General features: G+C 40.4%; 2 protein-coding genes across 7 annotated transcripts in view; both read left to right on the forward strand.

The window, feature by feature from the left end:
- The window catches only part of LOC132894676 (cellular tumor antigen p53-like), a 30,616-nt gene extending 16,797 nt beyond the window's left edge, over nucleotides 1–13,819 (forward strand). For 2 of the 3 annotated variants that reach the window (XM_060934825.1, XM_060934815.1), the window contains exons 3-11: nucleotides 2,118–2,178; nucleotides 2,327–2,539; nucleotides 4,663–4,849; nucleotides 9,249–9,361; nucleotides 10,009–10,118; nucleotides 10,218–10,342; nucleotides 10,729–10,826; nucleotides 12,958–13,061; nucleotides 13,166–13,819. In XM_060934825.1, coding sequence (XP_060790808.1) covers nucleotides 2,118–2,178; nucleotides 2,327–2,539; nucleotides 4,663–4,849; nucleotides 9,249–9,361; nucleotides 10,009–10,118; nucleotides 10,218–10,342; nucleotides 10,729–10,826; nucleotides 12,958–13,061; nucleotides 13,166–13,262 — 1,108 coding nt within the window. In that variant the 3' untranslated portion in view covers nucleotides 13,263–13,819. Of the gene's footprint in view, nucleotides 1–2,117; nucleotides 2,179–2,326; nucleotides 2,540–4,662; nucleotides 4,850–9,248; nucleotides 9,362–10,008; nucleotides 10,119–10,217; nucleotides 10,343–10,728; nucleotides 12,843–12,957; nucleotides 13,062–13,165 lie in introns of those variants that run through there. The other variant, XR_009655669.1, reaches the window with a different exon arrangement.
- Nucleotides 13,820–14,353: 534 nt separating this feature from the next.
- LOC132887921 (receptor-type tyrosine-protein phosphatase eta) overlaps nucleotides 14,354–20,955 on the forward strand; it is a 51,180-nt gene continuing 44,578 nt past the window's right edge. For all 4 annotated transcript variants that reach the window (XM_060923730.1, XM_060923756.1, XM_060923739.1 and 1 more), the window contains exon 1: nucleotides 14,354–15,306. In XM_060923730.1, coding sequence (XP_060779713.1) covers nucleotides 15,276–15,306 — 31 coding nt within the window. In that variant the 5' untranslated portion in view covers nucleotides 14,354–15,275. The remainder of the gene's footprint in view (nucleotides 15,307–20,955) is intronic.

The raw sequence follows: 20,955 nt of genomic DNA on the forward strand, positions 1-20,955 counted from the left end.
TTTGATTAATCAAAATTGAGCCTGGAGTTCATCAAAATGTTTAACTGTAAATGGAACATATACTAGCATGCAGGCTACTGATTAACCCATAAGAGCCCAGACCGATTTCTCAATCAAGGAAAATTATTGAGGAAATAAAATTAACTAAATAGATGACAAAGAAAACATTTCTGACCTTTTATTTTTTAAAATAGCACTTTCATGTCTCAAGATCTGAAATATTACATTGCAAATTTGCAGAACACTGCAACACTATTACACTGTTAACCCCAAAGTTCATTCTATGCAAACAATTTGAGTAAATACCACTTTTAAAGATTAGTTTTATTGCATTACTTAAACAGTATGAGTATATGAAGAGTATATGAGACAGTCATTGGGTGTACTCATTTTTGTAATTTAAACAAACTAAAACTATCATGTTTTACCTCAGGCCACAGTGCTGCCCTGTTGTGATTGGCTCAAAACTCAAGACAAGTTGAGCTGACAGCTACAGAGGAAGTTGCGCCATTTTCTAATTTACGCAGAGCAATTTAAGGTCTTTGCACTTTTGACAGCAAGCTAATTAGCATGTTAGCGGCTACAGTCGGTACTCGGCACGTTAAAAGTGGGTCAACGTTGTAACGACATAACGTTACTGTACAAGCAATGCTTATTTAACGGTAACAAACTTAAGCCCTATATGTTGAAATTCCTATCTTATTCGTTCGTTAATTTATCACACAGTCTTACCTCAGTCAACTTCTTCCCTCCTTCTGTGAAAATTCAACGTCTCAGACGCGGACACAAGTGGGCGGGAGATGCGTTGGATTAAGTCTTCTGATTGGCTGGTGATAGATTGGTGGGCGGGGGATGCATTTGATTAAGTCTCCTGATTGGCTGGTGATAGATTGGTGGGCGGGGGATGCGTTTGATTAAGTCTCCTGATTGGCTGGTGATAGATTGGTGTCATTATGGCGCGTCGGAGCAGTTCATGCCAGGCTCGAGTCCGCTCAACGCCAAAAAATATTGGTTTAGCCTATTTTTTAAAATAATTTTCAAAAATTTTCAAAAAGTTACCCGGGCCACGGCCCCCCTTCAGGAATTCCTGAAGGTGCGGCGGCAAAAATCAAGGTGCGGCGGCCCGCCACAGCCAATTGTACATAGCGGAAACACTGTGTACTGTAGTTGTTTTTGTTTGGCGATTTCTTATTTCCATGAAAGCCATCATTAAAAGGCTTTTCATGTAATCTTGTGTGCTTTTTGTGTGCTTGTGCGGAGCTTTTTTGTTTGATTTTATTTCTTTTTCTATTTTTTTTTTCTGTGTTTGTGTGTAGTTTGATGTTTGAGTGTTTTCTCCACCGGTGGTGGTGTAGCTCCGGACCTAGTTTTGGGCGTCGGTTCCCTCCAGGCCTTGGCTCGCCATGGGTGATGCCTGTGCTCCCAGCTGTGGACTGCAGTGAGCTCGTTGCTCATTTTACATCATGGTTGTCCAGCGCTCTGTGCTTTAATGCTTGGCGTGATGTTCCGAGCGATGTTGCTTGGTGGTGTCGCGGCGGCTGTGCAGGCGATTTGGGACACACCAGCGCTTTGCGTGGCGGAGCTTCTCTGCTCACTGTGTGGATGTTGCTGGCGGCGGCGGTGCTGGAGATGTGGGACTTGTTTTCGTGCACCTTTTGGTGGGACTGTGGCTGCTACACCACGGGAATTACATCCTGACCCCTACTTTGACTTTTAACTTTTTATTTTTTATTTATTTTTCTTTCTTTGTCTAGTATTGTAAAGCGTCCTTGGGTTTCTTGAAAGGCGCTATATACATTTAACTTATTATTATTGTGTGTGTGCACGCATTATAAAAATAAGCAGGTGACGACTTTAATGAAGAAATTCAACATGTTATTCTGTATTGTAACTTGCTGTTAAAGTGCGGGCACGTGATGCTCCTTCCATAAATGTTAAATGACTGTTAAAATAACGTTTTTAAATGTAATTTAAAAACTGTGCTCTTATAGAAAGTTAATCATCATCTTCTGAACACTATGGTTTAACTGTAACTGGGCCAGTTGTTAAACTAGAATTAACCTGTTTCATAAAGTACTGTTATGATTTTTTGATTCTTCCTCCGTGTTCATGTACAGGGGTTTCAATGAACTGCTTGCAGAGCTGCCGAGAGCAGACAGTGATGCCTGGCTCACTGCTGTGAGTGCCTCCTCCCTCCCTCATCCTGTATATTTTAGTTGTCTCTAACTAGCACCTACAAGTATTGATCATTACAGCTAGACAGCTTCTGCATGTTTTCTCTAAACTTTAAACATTTCTGGATGTGCAAATGCTTTTAATTTCTTAGGCCTTGCCCAGTGGCACCTTCAGTGAGAACTTTGATGGTCTGGAGCTCCCAGAGGCCCCTGACAGTGCTGCCGTAGCTGCTGTAATGTCTCCGGTCCTGGACAGTCTGCCCCCTCCAGCTGCAGTGGTACCATCCACAAGTGACTATCCTGGGGAATATGGCTTCCAGCTCCGCTTCAACCAGTCCAGCACAACAAAATCTGTTACCTCTACGGTTAGTTTGAGAGGGTAGTATTTTTATTTCCTACCCAAAGTTATATTATTTATTATTCTATGCACATTCACTGGATATGAGCAATCACACGCTCTGGCTATTCTACTACTAGCCTATAAGCTCCTATAGATAGTTTTCACTGATGTCACGGCATTCCGGGGAACTCCCTCCAGCCGCCATCTTGTGGGGCAAACAAAACGGACCATTGCCATTACCGGCTACGTTATCTCGGACGAATTTATGAAGTTATATAGTCAGTTTTCTAAAATAAAGATCAATGTCGGCAAAATCAAGCAAACAGAAGTATATAGATACATTAGACGACATATCACGACAACGGTATGCAGCCAAACTGGCCTTGATTGGGGGAATTGACCCCTACGAAGTGGACAAAGATGCATTTTCAAGTGACTATGCAGGGCTGCCAAAGCCTGAAACTGACTTCATCAAACTTTAAAGGCTGTCTGATATATACAACTTTATATATTCACAGCGTGCCTTTTGTCGGATGCCGCCTTTTTCACGGCTGAATCGCGCAGATCCGATTTTTTTTTTTTTAGGGGGGGCATTGGAGTGTCTGATTATAATTTCAAAGTATATTCTGTATTAAAATTACTAAATAACCAAATCCGTTACAGTCCATGAAACAGGAAGTATAAGGATGAGAAAAAAACAGTTTAAATCGGAAAGCTGCGCACATTTGCGCTGTCCTGCACACCGCTCAGGCTGCGCAAATGTGCGCAGCTTTCCGATTTAAACTGTTTTTTTCTCATCCTTATACTTCCTGTTTCATGGACTGTAACGGATTTGGTTATTTAGTAATTTTAATACAGAATTTACTTTGAAATTATAATCAGACACTCCAACGCCCCCCCCTAAAAAAAAAAAATCGGATCTGCGCGATTCAGGTGGCATCCGCCAAAAGGCGCGCTGTTTGCATCCCAAACACAAATCAAATCATACAGAATAGACCTAAAATGTTTTTCAAAAATGACGCTTGCGTGAGTGAAGTGACAAGTGTCAAATAGAAACTTGACAAACGAGTGATATTAAGTGTACATTACAATGTAAACGTACACTCAGCGGTTCCAGTTAGGCATTCTCCAGAGATTGTTCACATGATGTTTTGGTTTCCAAAAACAAACTTAAACACAATTGATTGTATATTTAAACAACTTACCACTTATAAAATGATCGGAGCAGACTTTGCTGTGTTTGGAAGGCTGATAATCCTTGCGGTTGATTCTCGCAAGCCATAGATTTCTCCTTTGTATGCTGAGTTTCTTTGTTCGCTCGCCTTCGTGCTCCCGTACAGTGGGAATTCCATAAAAGCTCCGCTTGACTTCATCATCTGACCTATTACGACAGCCGTGAATACAACAGGTGTGCACCATTGCTAGCTTTAAATAGCCTGCTTGGGTTCTTTTAAAGACTTTGTACTCGCGCGTTACAATGTGTGCTCAGTCACCCATACGGTAAGCTTGACCCGCAAGATGGCCACCACTAGGGAATCCCCAACTCTGTGACGTCATGTGAAAACTATCTATACCGTGAGTAGAGAAAAACAAAATGGCGGAGTGTGTTGCTGAACCAACTGAGGACAAAATAAAAACACTACTTGAAAACAAAACACATGAAAAAGCAACAAAATATGGAATAAAAGTATTTGATGGTAAGAATGCATTTTTTTTTCCCCCCAAGAATTATTATAGCATTTTTTCATAAATTGCTACAGTCATTTCACCGGTTTGTTTACTTTCTAAACAGAAATTATTTTGTCGGACGTTTTGTATAAAGTTTCTATTTACTGAATTTGCAAAAAAAAACCCAAAACAATAAAAATACTCTCTCAAAATCCAGTGAATGTGGTTCGAATAAAATGGTTATTCCACTCAATCTCGTCGTGCCTCGTTGGCTATCGGCTCATGTACGATTTGATTTTGTGGAATAACTGTTAATTATTAAACAGGCAGATGAAAATAAATAGTTCAGGTCAGACCTGTAGAACTTGAGACAATATAAATCATTTGACAGATTTTTTTTTTTTTAATGCTATATTTTTGTAAATAAGAGAGTTTTAGCCAGAGCTGCACACTAAGGTAAATTTTCTCTTTCCCTTATAGTATTCCAGTTCTTTGAATAAACTGTACTGCCAGCTGGCTAAGACATGTCCAGTTGATGTCTTGCTGGAGCAGGTTCCTCCTCAGGGAGCAGTGCTCAGGGCCACTGCCATTTACAAGAAACCTGAGCATGTGTCGGAGGTGGTGCTGCGCTGCCCTCATCACCAGAATATCTCTGAGAATAATGAAGGTAGTTTATTTTTTATATTGGACACAGCATTTCTTTAGAAGAATCTGGAGGTCATCCAGGCATGTGCTCGTATTTGATTTGTGTTTCTGCATAATGTGTGTTGTGAAGCTTGTGTACTTATTTAAAGACTGGGGTCAAATGATTTCACCTGTATAAGAAATGTTGTATTGGAGAGTTTAGAAATGTATGTAATTAAATGCAGTTATATTTTGACTGTCAGTGTCTCAAACTCCTTGCAGGCGTTGGTGTTAGAAAAGAGTGTAGGAGTGACGGTACCAAGTTTCCACAATGCTTCTGCTTTAACAAAAGTATGATATGCACAGTTGCAATCAAATATTTAACCCCCCAAAGATTTTAAGGATTTATCAATTAGTTTTTTCAAAGAGCAGGATTTTGCTTTGGATGACTTCTTTGAGTTGAGTGATGCATAAAATCAACACAGAAAATGCACGATGTAGTATTTGCGTGTAGCAGTATATTTTGTTAAGATAGCCATGTCACAATTATTCAACCCCTATATAATGTTTTGAAAGCTTTCTGACTGTTTATGGCTTAAAGTGGAGTTGAAACATAATTAAGCCTTTGGGAACTCTATAATGAGCCTTCATGCATGTATAAACCCCACCCATGAAAGTATTCAAGGTCAGTTGCAATCATGGGAAAGACAAAGGAGCTTTCGTAAAAGCTGAGAGAGGAGATCATTTCATCACACTTAAAGGGCCTTGGGTACAAGATGATTTTCAAAAAATTTAACATTCCAGGAGACACCATTGGGAGCATTTTAAGGAAGTTTAAAACTTGTGGAACAGCTGCAAACCTGCCTGGCTTTGAAAGAAAGCCCAAAATTTCATCAAAGGCCCTTAACCACTTAGTCAGGACAACTAAGAAAAACCCTCATGTGAGTGCAAGACACCTACAGGATGACATGATGAAGGCTGGTACAAGTGCTTCAGTGGCAACTATAAGGCCAAGTTTACATTAGACCGTATCTGTCTCGTTTTCTTCGCGGATGCACTGTCCGTTTACATTAAAACGCCGGGAAACGGGAATCCGCCAGGGTCCACGTATTCAATCCAGATCGTGTCTGGTCCGGTGCTGTGTAAACATTGAGAATACGCGGATACGCTGTGCTGAGCTCTAGCTGGCGTCGTCATTGGACGACGTCACTGTGACATCCACCTTCCTGATTCGCTGGCGTTGGTCATGTGACGCGACTGCTGAAAACGGCGCGGACTTCTGCCTTGTATCACCTTTCATTAAAGAGTATAAAAGTATGAAAATACTGCAAATACTGATGCAAATACTGCCCATTGTGTAGTTATGATTGTCTTTAGGCTTGCCATCCTTCCACTTGCAAGTGGTAAGTGACGTGCATGCCCGACACGCACTGAGATCACACACACAGCGGCTCAGTCCCGAATCACTGCTCGTGCGCTATACTCGCGCTCTGTGAGCTGCGCAGGGCCGGAGTGCGCACCCTCCAGAGGGCATTCACTGTTCAGGGCGGAGTGATTTGGAGCGCAGGATGCCTGCGGAGCCGAGCGTATCCGTGTATTGGCGTTGCTATGTGCACGCGAATCGTGTATTGGTGTTGCTGTGTGCACACTAATCGTTTTAAAAACGTTAATCTGATGATCCGCTGATACGGTCTAATATAAACCCCACCTAAGACATGCACTGAATAAACAAGGATTTCATGGCCGGACTCAGACACACTCCACTCTTGACCACGAGGAACATCAAAAGTCGACTAGAGTATGCCAGGAGGAATTTGGATAAGACTACAGAGTTTTGGGAGACAATTCTATGGACTGATGGACCCAAACTGGAACTGTTTGGACATGTGGCCCAGTGGTATGTCTGGTATACGAAAGGCCAGGCTTATGACCAGAAGAATACCATCCTCACAGGCAAGCATGGACGTGGGTCATTGATGCGGGGCTGTTTTTCTGTGGCAGGAACTGGCAGTCTTGATCATGTACCTGGCATCATGGAGTCCCAGAAATACCAGGTCACTTTAAAGAGGACCGTGATGCCTTCTATTGACAAATTAAACCTTGGTGATCAATGGACTTTCCAGCAAGACAGTGATCCCAAGCACACCTCCAAGTCAACCAAAGCTTGGTTGAGAAAAAGATCCTGGAACGTCCTGGAGCGGCCTTCTCAGTCACCAGATTTAAATCCGATTTGAAAGTCTTTGGTGGGGTTTAAAGAAGGCAGTTGCAGCACGGAAGCCATCAAACATCACTGAGCTTTTGCACGTGAAGAATGTGCAAAGATTCCAATCAAGAGGTGTAAGAAGCTTGTCAGCATTTACTGAAAACGTTTGTTAGAAGTTATAAAGGCTAAAGGATGCTCCACAAAGTACTGAAACTAAGGGTTGAATAATCGTGCACATGCACACATGTTAAAAGGTTTACATTGTCATTTGAACTTCAAAGTTAAGTCAATATCTGTTGTCAAAATAACTCGTATGTATCATCAAAATATTTTTTGTTTAATGAGTTTTTTTGTCATTTATTGTCATCTTTCATCCCCATCACTAGAATCTTTTGAGGTGAGGGGGGTTTGAATATTTGATTGCAACTGTACAACCCCAATTCCAAAAAGTTTGGGACACTGTGTAAAACATAAATAAAAACAGAATGCAAAGATTTGCAAATCATGGAAGCCCTATATTTAATTGAAAATAGTACAAAGACAACATATCAAATGTTGAAACTGAGATTTTATTGTTTTTTGAAAAATATATGCTCATTTTGAATTTGATGTCAGCAACACGTTTCAGAAAAGTTGGGACACAGGCAACAAAAGACTGAAAAAGTTGTATAATGCTTAAAAAAAACTAATTTGGTTAATTGGCAACAGGTCAGTAACATGACTGGATAAAAAAAAAAAAAAAAAAGCATCCTAGAGAGGTGGAGTCTCTCAGAAGTAAAGATGGGGATGGGTTCAACGCTTTATGAAAGACTGTGAGGGCAAACAGTGCAACAATTTAAGAATAATGTTCCTCAATGTAAAATTGCAAAGAATTTGGGCATCATATCATATCTATGGTCCATAATATAAGATTCAGAGAATCTGGGGAAATCTCTGTATGCAAGGGACAAGGCTGAAAACTGACAGTGGATGCCTGTGATTTTCAGGCCCTCAGGAGACACTGCATTAAAAGCAGACACGTGTCTGTAGTGGAAATCGCTGTATGGGCTCAGGAACACTTCAGAAAACCATCGTCTGTGAAAACCGTTCATTACTGCATCCACAAATGCAAGTTAAAACCAAATATAAACAATCAATCCAGAAACACCGCCACCTTCTCTGGGCCCGAGCTCTTTTACGATGGACTGAGGCGAAGTGGAAAACTGTCCCGAGGTCTGACGAATCAAAAGTAGAAATTCTATTTAGAAATCATGGACACCACGTCCTCCAGGCTAAAGAGGAGAGGGACCATCCGGCTTATCACTGCACAGTTCAAAAGCCAGCATCTATGAGGGTGCATTAGTGCACGTGATCTGGGTAGCTTGTACATCTGGGAAGGCATCATTAATGCTGAATGATATCTACACATTTCAGAGCAATATGCTGCCATCCAGACAAAATCCTTTTCAGGGAAGGCCTTCCTTCTTTCAGCAAGACAATGCCAAACCGCTTTCTGCACATATTAAAACTGCATGGATCTGTAGAAAGAGTCCAGGTGCTAAACTGGCCTGCCTGCAGTCCAGACCTGTCTCCTATTTAAAACATTTGGTGCATTATGAAGTGGAAAATACGACAAAGGAGACCCTGAACTGTTGAGCAACTGAAATTGTATATCAGGCAAGAATGGGATGACATTTCTCTTTCAAAACTACAGCAATAGGTCTCCTCAGTTCCCAAAGGTTTACAGAGTGTTAAAAGTAGAGGTGATGCAACACAGTGGTAAGCACGGCCCTGTCCCAACATTTTTGAAATGTGTTGCTATCAAATTCAAAATGAGCATATATTTTTCAAAAAACAATAACATGTCTCAGTTTCAATGTTTGATATGTTGTCTTTGTACTATTTTCAATGAAATATAGGGTTTCCATGATTTGCAAATCTTCACATTCAGTTTTTATTCGTGTTTTACATAGTGCCCCAACTTTTTTTGGAATTGGGGTTGTATATATTGGTGCATTTGAGACATGTTTCTAATTGTCTTACAGATCAAAAACCAGCACTGAGCAGTGTCCTAATTTGCAAGTATGAAAACTGGTACTCTTATGTGTGGTTTAATGTACACTCTACTGTTCTAACTTTGCACTGATAAACTGCTATGCTCAGTGGCAACAACAGCACATCAGTGATTTACACAGCCACACACTGTGTTCAGGCTTGGACTATAAACCATATTGGCATGAAATTCCTATTCTTCTCACAGGCGTTGCTCATCGCAGCCATCTTATCCGTATGGAGGGGAGGCAGAGGGCTCAGTATTTAGAGGACCCCAATACCAAGAGGCAGAGTGTCACTGTTCCCTATGAGGCTCCTCAGGTGGTTTGTTGAATCTAAATGTCAAGCAAGTAGTAGCAAGTACTAGGTTACTATACTGTATATGGATGCACATTTGATTCTGGCTGTGCCTAGCACTTTAAAATCATTTTCTTTAGTTCCTGATTGGGGTGGGTGCGTGCGTGCGGACTCCAAGAAAACCGAATATAATCATCTTGTATACGTTGTAGTTTCAAAAAAAATGTCACAGATAAAATTTTGGTGGCATGGTGGTGTAGTGGGTAGTGCTGTCGCCTCACAGCAAGAAGGTCCGGGTTTGAGCCCCGTGGCCGGCGAGGGCCTTTCTGTGTGGAGTTTGCATGTTCTCCCCGTGTCCGCGTGGGTTTCCTCCGGGTGCTCCGGTTTCCCCCACAGTCCAAAGACATGCAGGTTAGGTTAACTGGTGACTCTAAATTGACCGTAGGTGTGAATGTGAGTGTGAATGGTTGTCTGTGTCTGTGTCTGAGCCCTGTGATGACCTGGCGACTTGTCCAGGGTGTACCCTGCCTTTCGCCCGTAGTCAGCTGGGACAGGCTCCAGCTTGCCTGCGACCCTGTAGGACAGGATAAAGCGGCTAGAGATAATGAGATGAGAGAATTTTGATCTCTGTATTGTCATGTCTTTGCCTTATTTTCTCTCTCTGCCTGCAGCTGGGTTCAGAGGTCACCACGGTCTTGCTGAACTTCATGTGCAACAGCAGCTGTATGGGAGGCATGAACCGCCGGCCCATTCTTACCATAATGACTCTTGAAACACATGAGTGAGTCCTTCTTTGCTTCTTCCTTGGTATTTCCTTCACTCTTTCTCTGCTTTGGCCTTGTAAATTAACCATCAGTATCTGTTCTCTGATGCTCGTCAGTGGGCAGGTTTTAGGTCGTCGTTGTTTCGAGGTCCGTGTGTGCGCCTGCCCTGGCCGTGACCGCAGGACTGAAGAAGAGAATCAGAACAAAAAAACCTCAAAACTTGCCTCAGGAAATAAAAGAAGTAAGAGCAAGGGGCTAGGATGGGAAGTGAACAGCGCATATGAACGTGGCTGAGGCTAACCTCTGATCCTAAGCTAGGCGTGTGAGAGAGAGCCTTTTTCCTGATTGTTGTTTTCCATTTTAAGTTTATATACCTACATACCAAATGAACTTGCTTTGCAAAAATCAGTATGGAGTAGATTTTTCTCCTTTCTTTAGGGCTTCAAAAAACAAGCAAACAAAACCAATACACTATATAAAAACCCTGGATGTGAAATCTGGTAGTTCAGGGCTGCTGATGTATCCACTTGTGCTGAGCTTCTATATGCGAATGAGCAGTTAAATTTTTATTCTGAATTGGGTTGTGTGGGGTATTTTTCTTTAAATTCACTTCTCCTTTCTTTGTAGAGTTTCCAGGCATGGACTCTCAGGTCGCTTCAAAAGCTGAATCAAGTAAAAAGATCAGGATTGACTCCGGTTCTGAGGAGGAAATCTTTGTTTTGCATGTGAGTGGAGAATTACGCAGCCTTTTCACAAGCACTATACTTGATCTTGCTTCCTACTAACATGGTTTAGATTTACAATTTACCTGCCGGTGAAGTCGTATCGTAAAACTTTTTATCCCCTGCCCAAATGAAGTTTGGCGGGGGATATAGGAAACGGGTTCCGTCCATCCGGTCACGTTTCCGGGCCGTATCTTTAAAACTACTGAAGACATCTTCATGAAACTTTGTATACATATCAATCAGCGTGTGAACTGGTGCCTTTTGCTATTTTGGATTTTTTTGAAAAGTATTTTTCAGGTTTTTACATAAAAAGTACACTACCGTTCAAAAGTTTGGGGTCACCTAGACAATTTTGTGTTTTCCATGAAAAGTCACACTTTTATTTCCCACCATAAGTTGTAAAATGAATAGAAAATATAGTCAAGACCTTTTTTTGAGCATTTAATCGACCCCACAAATGTGATGCTCCAGAAACTCAATCTGCTCAAAGGAAGGTCAGTTTTATAGCTTCTCTAAAGAGCTCAACTGTTTTCAGCTGTGCTAACATGATTGTACAAGGGTTTTCTAATCCTCCATTAGCCTTCTGAGGCAATGAGCAAACACATTGTACCATTAGAACACTGGAGTGAGAGTTGCTGGAAATGGGCCTCTATACACCTATGGAGATATTGCACCAAAAACCACACATTTGCAGCTAGAATAGTCATTTACCACATTAGCAATGTATAGAGTGGATTTCTGATTAGTTTAAAGTGACCTTCATTGAAAAGAACAGTGCTTTTTCTTTCAAAAATAAGGACATTTCAAAGTGACCCCAAACTTTTGAACGGTAGTGTAGATTTTGACTTAGTTTCTAAGAGCAGTGTTTGTTTCCGGAGCGTATATCCAAAACTGTTCATGATAGGGATTTGAAACTTGGCATACATGTTAACAAGGTGATGTAGATGTGCCTTTTCATACTAAAAAAATTGAGAAATTTAAGTTTTTCATGTTTCTATGGAAACAATTTCAGACTCTCAGGTTAGTCTTAAGGGGTGTTCACATGGCAACTTTTACTCCGGTGTAGCACCGGGGCTGCCCCAGTAGAGCGTTCACACGGTACAAAGTTATACCGGTGTAGCCCCTGAAAGCTGCTTAAACCGGTACAAATCTAACCCTGCTCGGGAGGTGGTTTAAGAAATTTACTCCGGAGTAAATGCTAGTTTGCGGGGCAGCACGGATATAAAATGGGCCGTCTGAACGCTACAGGGGTAGACTCGCTACGCGTGAGTTGATTACATACGAGCATTGCATAATTTGCATCCTGGTATTTTGCGCTTCCAAAATGGCGAATATCAACAACAACAGAACTGCGTGTCTTACAGTGTTGCCAGATTGGGCAGTTTTAAGTGCATTTTGGCGGATTTGAACATATTTTGGGATGGAAAACATCAGCAATATCTGGCAACACTGGTGTCTTCATCCACGTTTTCCCGGCGCTTGGTGATGCCATGACAACCGGGAAAAGGAAGTACATTTTCACGCATGCGTATATTTAATTTCCGCATTATTACTATCGGAAATGATAGTAATAATGATAGGAAATGATAGTAATAAAAGGAAATGATATCAAAACTTTATTACTATCAAATGAAATGATGGTAATAAAGTTTTTGCTACTATTGCACGGTCGCAGAAACTGCCGTGTGACCACAAGTGGGGCTGCACCGGTGCTAAAACACTTCTCTCTAGTAAGCAGGGTTGTGACGTGTGAACGCTCCACAAAATTTACACCGGTGTAAGATATATCGCAACAAAATACATCGGTGCAGCATCGATGCAAATATGTGCCGTGTGAACACCCTATTAGGTTTTGTTTCTGGAGCAGAACTTGAAAACTGAGTGGTATGGTCTTGAAAGTTGGTATATGTGGTGATTTAAGTAATGTGTGCCTTTTGATACTGAGAAATTTTTAGCTCACCTGGGTCAAAGATCCAGTAGGCTTATGCTATGGGCTGCTGAGGTCAGTGTAAAGAGGTAGGGTTGGTTTCCTGCAGCACAACTTGAAAAATGTCACACACAATATCTTGAAACTTGGTATATAAGGCACAGGATATAGATGACTCTGTCTTCTTGTAATCCTTGGCCTTAGGTTCGTGGGAGAGACAGATTCAATATGCTAAAAACAATTAATGACAGTTTGGAGTTAACGGACATGCTGCCTGCTGCAGATAAGGACAAATACAGACAGAAACGGTAAAAGCTCTTTTACTTCCTTCAAACAAATTATAGGCAGTTGACATGAAAGTTTCTCTATATTTCAGTTTCAGAACTGACCTGTACCATTTCATTCCTTCCAGTACTTTGAAGAACTTGAAAAAGTGTGAAAAGGGCCCTCACCAGCTGAACCCTGGGAAAAAGCTGCTTCACAAAGATGAGAAGACTGACACTGACTGAAAATGAGCCCTTTTTCTTATTGTTTTGTACGAGTTTTTCTTAGCTTTGTCTGTTCAGCGTATTCACTGCCTTATTGAAACTTAAAGATGGGTGAGAAATGAAAGGAATAAACAGCCTTTCTGAACAGCTTCAGTTCTGTGTGATGGTATTTTGTTGGTCCATGTGTCCACAGAGTATGGATTCTGTACGTCTCTAGAAATGCACTGGAGCAATGGAACACAATTTTCCCAAATAAATTGGTATTTTTTGGATTGTGGTGTTGATTTGCAGCAAGCCTTTAATCTAAAAGGACACATGGACCCTAATACCAGCAAAATACCGTCACACAGAGCTGCAGTTTTTCCCCTTAATTTGTCCCGTCTGGATGTATGGGAAGCCTTCCTAGATATGTCAGTTCTCCATTTTGTGTTTAATTTTCATACATGCTGAAACTCCTTTGCGATGTCTCCATGCAGTTGGCACCGCATATAATAATGTGAAGGGTATTTTGATGCATTTGTGCATCATTTGCACATGCAAAATAAATAAAAATTTGTGCTCAGTTTTTGAGAAATTAACCATTGAATGTTTCACTGATGTTTTAAAGACCCAGCACCTCATTAATGCTCAAATGACTCCAAACATATTTGGTTAGTTTGTGCATCATTTGTGTACGCAAAATAAACATGCACTTCGTTATTACTTAAGCTATTAAATGATATTTTTGTGCAAAGTGACATTAATGAAGTACATGTTAGATTAATCTGATCTGCTTGGAGTCATTAATGGGGTGCTGGGTCGTTAAAACTCTAGCAGTTAATTGCTCTAAAATATGTTTGAGCACGTGGGCGGCACGGTGGTGTAGTGGTTAGCGCTGTCACCTCACAGCAAGAAGGTCCGGGTTCGAGCCCCGTGGCCGGCGAGGGCCTTTCTGTGCGGAGTTTGCATGTTCTCCCCGTGTCCGCGTGGGTTTCCTCCGGGTGCTCCGGTTTCCCCCACAGTCCAAAGACATGCAGGTTAGGTTAACTGGTGACTCTAAATTGACCGTAGGTGTGAATGTGAGTGTGAATGGTTGTCTGTGTCTATGTGTCAGCCCTGTGATGACCTGGCGACTTGTCCAGGGTGTACCCCGCCTTTCGCCCGTAGTCAGCTGGGATAGGCTCCAGCTTGCCTGCGACCCTGTAGAAGGATAAAGCGGCTAGAGATTATATGTTTGAGCACGTTTTTTATTTTGCATGCACAAACGAATTAAAATACTTTATTAAAATTCTCATCATATGGGGTGCCGACTTCATGAAGGTCTTTGCGATGGGTAAAATGGATTAGAATTTCAGTAACGGAGAAGTTTGGATCACTGATGCTTTGCTAAAGGTGACGTGTGCTAATTGTTGTTCATGCTCTTGGGTCAGTTTTTGAAATGGTTAGATGTTGGAGTATTTTTTCATATTTTTTTATATATATATTTACTGTAATCATTCCAGATTTGTAGGCTTGGTTTTTTTGTTTTTGTACGACACACCATTTGTTATCCTGAGGTTTATGAAGCAGAGCTTTTTTTTTTTCCGTGCTGTAAGCACACTTGTTTAGTGTTAACAAGTGCAAGTTAATTCATGTTTATATCCAAGTATACAAATGTTCACAGCAGTTTGTTTGACTGTTCTTTTTATATTTTTGCTACATGAAAACTGAACATCAAGATAAAGAAATAAAGACAACTTTGTGGCCATTTTCATTGCCAGTAAGGCTGCTTGTTCTGCCATTCGTCATCAGCTAAATGCAAATATCCTGCTGACTATTTCCCTGTGCTTTTATTCCTGTACCATACACTTAACCTCACTGAACTGGGATGTTGTATCAGGTGAGGTTCATGCTGAACTCTGAAGGGGTTGTGTGTACATTCTCCTGGTTTATAATTGCTGATTTCTTGTTTACTTCCAGTACTTAGAACTTTTTATTTGAGGTTTTTTTTTTTTTTTTGCCTGGAGCTGTGACCACCATCTATCAGGTGATCTCGGCATTTTCAGACACTTTAAGATGTTACTGCTGGGGTCTTTGCTTTTAGTTGGTAAGTTACAACTTTAAATGTCTTCTACAATTACATGATAATTACTGGCAAATAATACAAGAACAAATGTGCTACAGCACCATTAAAAAAAAAAAGTTAATTAACTTGCCATATGAACTCTCCATATAAAGTTACTGTGAATGTTTTGTTGAATTCCTGAGAGAAAAAGAATTACTTGTGATCTTACTTGTACCATTACTACATAGTACAACGTCGACAATTGGGTATCTGCTAAATCGAAGATATTTTTCTACGTTTTGGCCTGTCATCCACATGAAAACATCAAAAACGAATATTTAAAAAAAAAAACTCCGGGCAAAGTGAAGATTTTTGAAAACTCCGTGTATGCCTTTTCGTGTGGACAGAGATAACCGGAGTTTTGTGTTTTAGAATGTCACAATCTGCGCCAAAAAAATGACAACAAATCTGCCCTGACGTCAAACGTGCGACCTTTGTTTACTGCAGAAGCCAGATTAAGCATGGACTTAAGCGAGCCGCACACCACGGCGATCCACGCGGTACCGAACCGACCCATTTCAGAGCCGACTCCCGACTGTTGACGAGTGCAGTCGCGATTGAAGCGACACGTCACAACTTAATAGCTTTGTGATTGGCTATTGGATATAGTTACTCCAACTAAATCATATGTTTAACATTAAGCGTGGAAATGCTCCTTCATATCTGAAAGGTCAATTTCATAGTGCAGCACAAACACATAATACAAGACAGTCAATCAGCTTTTTTTTGTCCCTAGGGTGAATGGGTTTGGAAAGAATTCTTTTTTATTTTGGGGTGTTAAATGCTGGAATGGATTGCCAATCGAAGTAAGACAAATAGATTCAAAGTTTACTTTCAAAAAATGTGTAAAGGAACACCTAATGGCCAAAATAATGAATGACGAAAATAACGATTTTAGTTATTATTAGTTATGTATGTATTAGGTGCCAAAATTGTACAGTAATTTTTATTTTTTACAATGGTTAAATATTTATTATTTTGCGAGTAGCTACTATGTTAATTTTAATTATGTTTTTTTAAATACAATTTTTGTTTCTAGTGATAAATTAGTTTAATCATAGATGTTTATAATTTAAATATTTACGTTGTTAATTTTATTATTTTTACGTGCCAAGTTTGCCACAACCATCTTGTCATCTTGAGGACCACAATGGAAATAAGTGTATTTTAATGCTTTTTGTGTCATCCTCGGCGATATGTACATGTATGTTTTTATCATATATATTTATATTGCCAAATCAAATCAAATTAAATCCAACACTTGAAGATGCTACAGGCTGAATTACAAATGACACAACACGGAATATGTAGCGCACTATCTAGGCTGCATGAGCTATTATTCCCAACCTTAAATAGTGCACTTATATAGGGGAGTTAAAGCGATTTGGAATTCAGCCACACAACTTGAGCAGAGTGGCTTTCCAGCCCACTGTGTCTATGGATAAAGCTTCAGTCTATGGAATTACAGTATATACCTGCATTAGGTGCTACCAACACGTATTTCTCGCGCTAGAAATTGTGTTTAATGATGTCACGTGTTATATGCGAAAGATATGATTGGCTATTGCTAGCGACTCTCGCCGATCAGTCTGGCTCCCGATTAGTTTTTCGAATCGGCTGTGAGATGAGTCGGTACCATCAAAAACTAGTCTTTACGCCTGGCTCGCGACTTCAGTTGGCTCGGTACGCTGAAAATCGGCGTAGTGTGCGGCTAGCTAAAGAGTAATGGATCGGAGTAGTGCCTTGAAAGCGTTAATTATTGTGCGGGTGCTATTTACATGTTTAATTTTAGAAGCCCAACTACTGCTCCAAGAGCACAGACGATGTGATTAGGGGGTAGGATCAGGGCCGTAACCAGGATTTTTCAAATACCGAGGTCAAACATTGCGATACATCTTATTTGCCAAAAAAATGTCCTAATATGGTGACTTTTCATACATTTTGGAAACGAGTCAAAATCACAAGCCCAACAAGGAGATGAACATGTAGGTGAACATGTTTATTTTAACAATTTCAAAACTGCACGATCACAAAAGTATTTTGTGTGTGCGTGAATGAGTGAGTGAGTGAGAGAGAGAGAGAGAGAGAGAGAGAGAGTTTGAGTGAGTGAGTGAGAGTGACAACGCAATCTAGCCGAGCCTGAATGGACTTCAATTGCTTTTTAAAAAATATCTGCCCTTTTCAATAGCAAAATACTAGACGGTTATTGGACAAAACTGACTAAAACGCTACATTGGGAGACTGAGCCTCACTGGAGATGGGAGTCAATAAGAGGGGCGGGACAAGACTTCTCAAGAGGAGGCTCATCTCCAGCTGGTGATTGGAGGAGGAGCTGTGAACGCGGCTGGGCTGCTCATGATTGACAGAAAGCAGTCAGAGGTGGTGCATCATGTTGTAAATAAAATGTGAACATAATAAGTTTGCTACCCGGGCCCTGTACTACGAAGCGGGTTTTCTGGCTTACCAGGGTAACTTCGAGAGTAACTTGATCACGTGCAGCGTAACTTCCCGATTAACCCATACTACGAAAGTTGGCTATGTTCAAACCGAGGTATGCTGCCATGGCAACTTACGCTGCATCTCAAACCTGCTCGTCTCAGGTTATGTTCTTGGTTAACCCGAGGTTTCCGATTAACCACACCCTTTTTAAACACCACCTCTCCACTGACATTTCCTCTAGAGACAATGCCAGCGTACCTGGATGACCCGTGCGATATCGGAGCGCAGATTAGAGATGGGATTTATGGCTCTTTGATGGGATCCGCATCTTTGTGATCCGTTCTTTGAAAAGAGCCGTTCAAAAGACTGGCTCATTTGGCTCTTTTTAAATATTTATTCAGTTTTAAGAAGACAGCGTTTAAAGAAGCCAGATCCCTCTGCTTAGACAGTGACATCAATATTTCTGGACATACCTTTTATATAAAGCAACCTAGACTTACATTATTGTAACCCCTAAACGCTCATAAATAACCATTAAAAAACAATGAGGGCTTCAATGAATGTCCATGCAGAACGGCTTTTCTGTAAAAAAAAAAAAAAACCACTCAAGAACATAGTTATCAAGAACGCAAGAATATTTTATAGAAAAAAAACACTTGTTTTACAAAAATATTTAAGTCTGAGATATAAAATAGATACAACTACAATAAATATAACACGAACATTTTAATAGAAAAAAAAACATTAAAAATATTGAAATTGTAACAAAAATAGATGCAACTAAACAGTCAGATAAATAGATACAAGAACAAGAACACAAGATTATTTTAATAGGAAAAAATTAATGCAAAAAATATATTAGAAAAATAGATACAACTAGACAAACAGATAAATAAATAAAATACACAAAAATAGAACAAACAAAATGACGATAGAATAAATTAAATGAACGTCCGTGCAAAGTAGTTTTCCCACAATATTATCATTAATATCACACAACAACATTATAAACTATATACAAAACAATTTGAACTATTAGGCAAACACTTGAATAAATAAAAGGCAAATGCTGTTTAGCCTACTTCTTGTCCTTGGGCAAAAGCTTTATCTGAAACAGTACAGAAAAAGAACGACACACACACACAGACTTACCATTATGAATGATGTTTTTATATTTCATTTTCACCTGTTGCCAGGTGCGTTTGGCACTGCTGTTGCCTCTGAAATGTTCACAGGACATACACCAACTTAGTCAAAGGGACTGAACAGTCAGTCATCCTAATTCATGTGACTCTGTGCACATATCAGCTTAAGTAGGCTACTCCATGAATTCACCATACCAAATTTTATTCAGGATTTTTCGGACATTAAACAAGCTATATATGACTGGGGCCACGTCAAAGGACCATTTTCTGTGACTTGTGATTGATCATGAAGCTTTCTCTCATCCTATACTTCTGTTCTGGAGCATGTAGAAGGGAGAATGTACTTACGCATTTACCCAATCGGCAATTCGTCGCCAACATGCTTGCCGCTCCTTATTGGCAGCCGCTGTGTTAGATTTTGCTCTTAATGTTGTTTTGAACTCCTCGTAGCTTTGCATTATGACAGCGCATTCTTCCTCCGTGAAGTACGGCGGCCGTGCCATTGTGAACAGTGGTGATTTGCGCTGATAACCTCCCCTTTAACGTGAACGCGCATTAACCCTGATTAGGTTAAACCAGGTTCAACAAATCAACTTCATAACTGGCGTCGTAGTACCGCTTAACCCCAAACAAGATAACCAGGTTTTGTCAACCCCGGTTTAGCGGGGGAACCCTGGGTTACTTCTGGGTAGGTTAACCTCCGTTCGTAGTACAGGGCCCCGTTTTCATTTCCGTTCGAAAATACAACCAATGATCAAAACAATAGTGTCTTGTGTTCACGTTAGCCTATAGTCTGGTAAGTTAGCAAAATAGCTCAAGTCTCGTCAGCGCCCAATAACTTCATAAACAACAGGTCACGACTGTCCAGCCTTTTCTGATCTGAAACGCACCAAATCAAATCGAGAGAGAGAATAAGAGAGTTTGTGCCGCCTGGAAAACGAAAATCCTATCTAGCTAAGTGGCTTCGACTGTTGTTGCTTGAAATGCTAATTAAAATTGCACTGTTAATGATCATAAGCATTCCGGCACATAACTGTCAGTCAGGGGCGCAGATAGGATTTTTGAACTGGGGGGGACTGAGCTGTCAGCAAATGATTCCATTTTGTGTATGCATGTATGTGTGCGTGTATATATATATACACACGCACACATACATGCACACACATATATATATATATATATATATATATATATATATATATATATATATACACACTACCGTTCAAAAGTTTGGGGTCACTTTGAAATGTCCTTATTTTTGAAAGAAAAGCACTGTTCTTTTCAATGATCACTTTAAACTAATCAGAAATCCACTCTATGCATTGCTAATGTGGTAAATGACTATTCTAGCTGCAAATGTGTGTTTTTTGGTGCAATATCTCCATAGGTGTATAGAGGCCCATTTCCAGCAACTCTCACTCCAGTGTTCTAATGGTACAATGTGTTTGCTCATTGCCTCAGAAGGCTAATGGAGGATTAGAAAACCCTTGTACGATCATGTTAGCACAGCTGAAAACAGTTTAGCTCTTTAGAGAAGCTATAAAACTGACCTTCCTTTGAGCAGATTGAGTTTCTGGAGCATCACATTTGTGGGGTCGATTAAATGCTCAAAATGGCCAGAAGAATGTCTCGACTATATTTTCTATTCATTTTACAACTTATGGTGGTAAATTAAAGTGTGACTTTTCATGGAAAACACAAAATTGTCTGGGTGACCCCAAACTTTTGAGCGGTAGTGTGTATACATGTTATTTCACCTCCCTCACTGCCATCACCAGGAACTACCTGCAGGCCAGGACAATGATAACATTTTAACATAGCCTATGGAAATCCAAAGTTTACACATTATCATCACGCACAGAAATTGCAAAACTAGTTTTAAAACCGCTAAGTTCCAACTGTTAACCATAGCGAGAGGCTGGGCTACGTGTGTGTGTGTAAAGTGTAAACCAGTGCATCCTGACTTTCTAACTATGCCTGTGTGTTGCGTGAGCGGCAGTCAGTCAACAACTCTTCGCAAAGTTTCCTTATGAAACAATATGCTCGC

This window comes from Neoarius graeffei, chromosome 1, assembly GCF_027579695.1.
Source record: "Neoarius graeffei isolate fNeoGra1 chromosome 1, fNeoGra1.pri, whole genome shotgun sequence".
Taxonomy (NCBI): domain Eukaryota; kingdom Metazoa; phylum Chordata; class Actinopteri; order Siluriformes; family Ariidae; genus Neoarius; species Neoarius graeffei.